This window comes from Salpingoeca rosetta (genome assembly GCF_000188695.1).
Source record: "Salpingoeca rosetta unplaced genomic scaffold supercont1.27, whole genome shotgun sequence".
Lineage (NCBI taxonomy): Eukaryota > Choanoflagellata > Craspedida > Salpingoecidae > Salpingoeca > Salpingoeca rosetta.
In genome coordinates, this window is record NW_004754907.1 from 488,568 (window position 1) to 491,067 (window position 2,500).

Sequence of the window (2,500 nt, forward strand, 5' to 3'; positions counted from 1 at the left end):
ACCAACGCTTAAGCAGCAAGAGAGGCGGCCACTCTACTTCGCCGCTTCATTACATTCCACCCGCACAAGCTCGCCAACTATCGTGACTCTTTGGTTTCCCTTCGTTCGGCCCTTGACTTTATTGTGATGCCTCAAACACAGCTTACTCTTCATGGGTTTCTCACTGTTGACCCTTCTGTCGATGGGTCTGCACAGTAAACCGTCTTCCTGGCCGTATGTACACACACACACACACACACACACACACACACACACACACACACACACACACACACACAGAGCACCGGTCACTACTCGAGTCCAAAATCATCACTATAAACATGTAAGTGACTGTTTCCTGAAGTTAGGGTCACTTTAGCTCGTTTGCCACTTCACCCGACGGCACTATAACCATGCGTGACCTGTAGTTCGCCCGTGTTTTCCGATTTGAGCAAGGGTCCCGGCTTGTCACAGTTATGTTCGTCCCGCATTTGTTTTGGCTTGTTAGGCCAACCTATCTGCCCACTTGGGTTCGCTCTGTCTTGACAAAATGAACTTGTTCCCCAACCCCAATTATGCACACATTCGCAATCATTCGCACCCTGACGCACCCTATCGCAACCAGACTTGGTTTTACAACCGTTTTACAAAAGTTTTTGGTCCTTTTAACCTCGCTTGCCTAGGCCTTTCATACTTTTCTTCCAACGTTTTTCCGAACACTTGAAACATTTTTTCTTCTTCGACTATTTTTAGCCACTAACCTTTTGCAACCACTCCACTATTTTTTTTACCCACGTTTTTGCATCGAACCTGTTTTAGTTCCCCAACCCATTTTCACAACCATTCCTACCAGAACCTACAAGTATTGGTCCTTTTAACCTCGCTTGCCTAGGCCTTTGATACTTTTCCGAACGCTTGGCTTGAGGTCATTGTGTCCCTGATCTGACATCGAGATGTTCCTGTGTCGCGTTCATTCATGTATTTGTGTTTCCCGTTCCTCGCACCACCCTCAGCTTTCCAGAGAATGCAGACGGAACAAAGTGGATCTCCATTGGGCGCTCTGAACCATTGCAGGTGCGGTGTGCTTGCCACCATGTCTGTGTGCGCCTGAGTGTACATGTTAACTGAAGATTGGGTGCTGAACAACGTGAATGGACAACAGCAGAGCAACTGAAAACTGCACCGACTGCCCACGCACATGTACGTTCATGTGCGTGCATGCACACCCACACACATGTACGCACACGTACAGGTGACGTGCAAGGACGGGTTTGTGGAGTTGGAGGTGCAGGGGAGCGCTTTCTCTTCGACTGGTTGGATCTTCTCTGAAAAGACATTGAACAACTGGTACAAGTGCGATTGCTCCGCCGCTATTGGGCGCTTGCAGGTAAATTTGGGTTGTGCTTTTCCTCGCGCTACTGAACATGCGTTTGTGTGCAATCTTCAGTGTGGCCATCTTTCTGTGAACAAAGTGACACATCACTTCACAAGCTCACATTCGGGTCATGCATGTGTTGCGTTGCAGGACTTAACCGGGGAGTGGTACGTTGGAACAGTTCCTGAAAATGTTGAGACAATGCAATGTGAAGAGTTCTTCAACATCACCTATCGTTCTGGTGGCCACGCTCTTACGACTGAACACGTAACGCGCATCTCCTCGCTGAGCAAGAGCAGGAGCAACCGCAACTTTGATGTGAGTGTACTGGCATGCGTGAGAGCGTGTGAATGCTGCTGCTACCTGTCCGTGTGTGTCTTGTTATCATGGCAAGTGTCTGATACACGCCCCTACGTCCTCTTACTCTCTCATGCCGTTATGTATACCTTTCTTGTTTAGGTGTTCACGACCTCCTGCGACGATGATGGTCTGACTGCGCCCGATGGCCACTGGATCGCACTCGAAACATCTCCAGGCAGCGGCAACTACAATACACAAGACTGCACGTGCGGCGACGGTGGCGGTGTATTGCAGTCGGCTCCAGATGAGCCACTGTCTCACGACGTCGGCTGCTGCGACCACACACTGACCGACACGTTTGACACGTTTCCATTTCCCCTGCGTGCCTGTGCGTCCATCAACTCGGGAGGTGGCGTCGCTCTGTCGTTCAGCAAGCGCGTCCTCCGCATTCAGGAGTGAACGGCAAGAGCTGTGTCTGGTGGTTGTGTTCCTTTGTGCACTTTCTAGCCACCTCCGCACTCTGCGCGTAGTTTGTCGCATTCCACATGCGACGTTCATCTGTGCCCTGATTCCTCCCATGTCAATCCGTGTGCGTGCTTTGCTCTCCTTCGTGCTGTTGCCCGACCCCACATGCCCTCTCCTCCCTCCATACAAATCATCCAACGGGCATATTACTGTTTCACAACAACCCAAAACATGACGTTTATCCTGGCAAAAGCGCGAATCAACCATACACACACGAAGAAAGCAGAACGCAAACAGAACGCAAGCAAGCAAGGCGCGTTTCAAAGAAGGTAGAAACGAAACAAGTCTGTCATTCGAGAATAGGATACAACGGCCCGTTTG

The 2,500-nt window shown here is 50.2% G+C and overlaps 2 protein-coding genes across 2 annotated transcripts in view; one reads left to right on the forward strand and one right to left on the reverse strand.

Annotated features, from left to right (window-relative positions):
- Positions 1–392: 392 nt before the first annotated feature.
- PTSG_09010 (uncharacterized protein) lies at positions 393–2,201 on the forward strand (the record flags this gene model as incomplete). Its single annotated transcript, XM_004989752.1, has 5 exons — positions 393–406; positions 993–1,053; positions 1,232–1,366; positions 1,505–1,672; positions 1,814–2,201. 5 exons carry the CDS (start codon positions 393–395, stop codon positions 2,111–2,113), a joined length of 678 nt encoding a protein of 225 aa, XP_004989809.1. The 3' UTR covers positions 2,114–2,201.
- A 116-nt stretch (positions 2,202–2,317) lies between these two features.
- The window catches only part of PTSG_09011 (AGC/RSK/MSK protein kinase), a 9,071-nt gene continuing 8,888 nt past the window's right edge, over positions 2,318–2,500 (reverse strand). Inside the window, exon 21 of the mRNA XM_004989753.1 lies at positions 2,318–2,500. This exon is cut by the window's right edge and continues 105 nt beyond it. The gene's annotated coding sequence lies outside the window, so the exon portion shown is untranslated.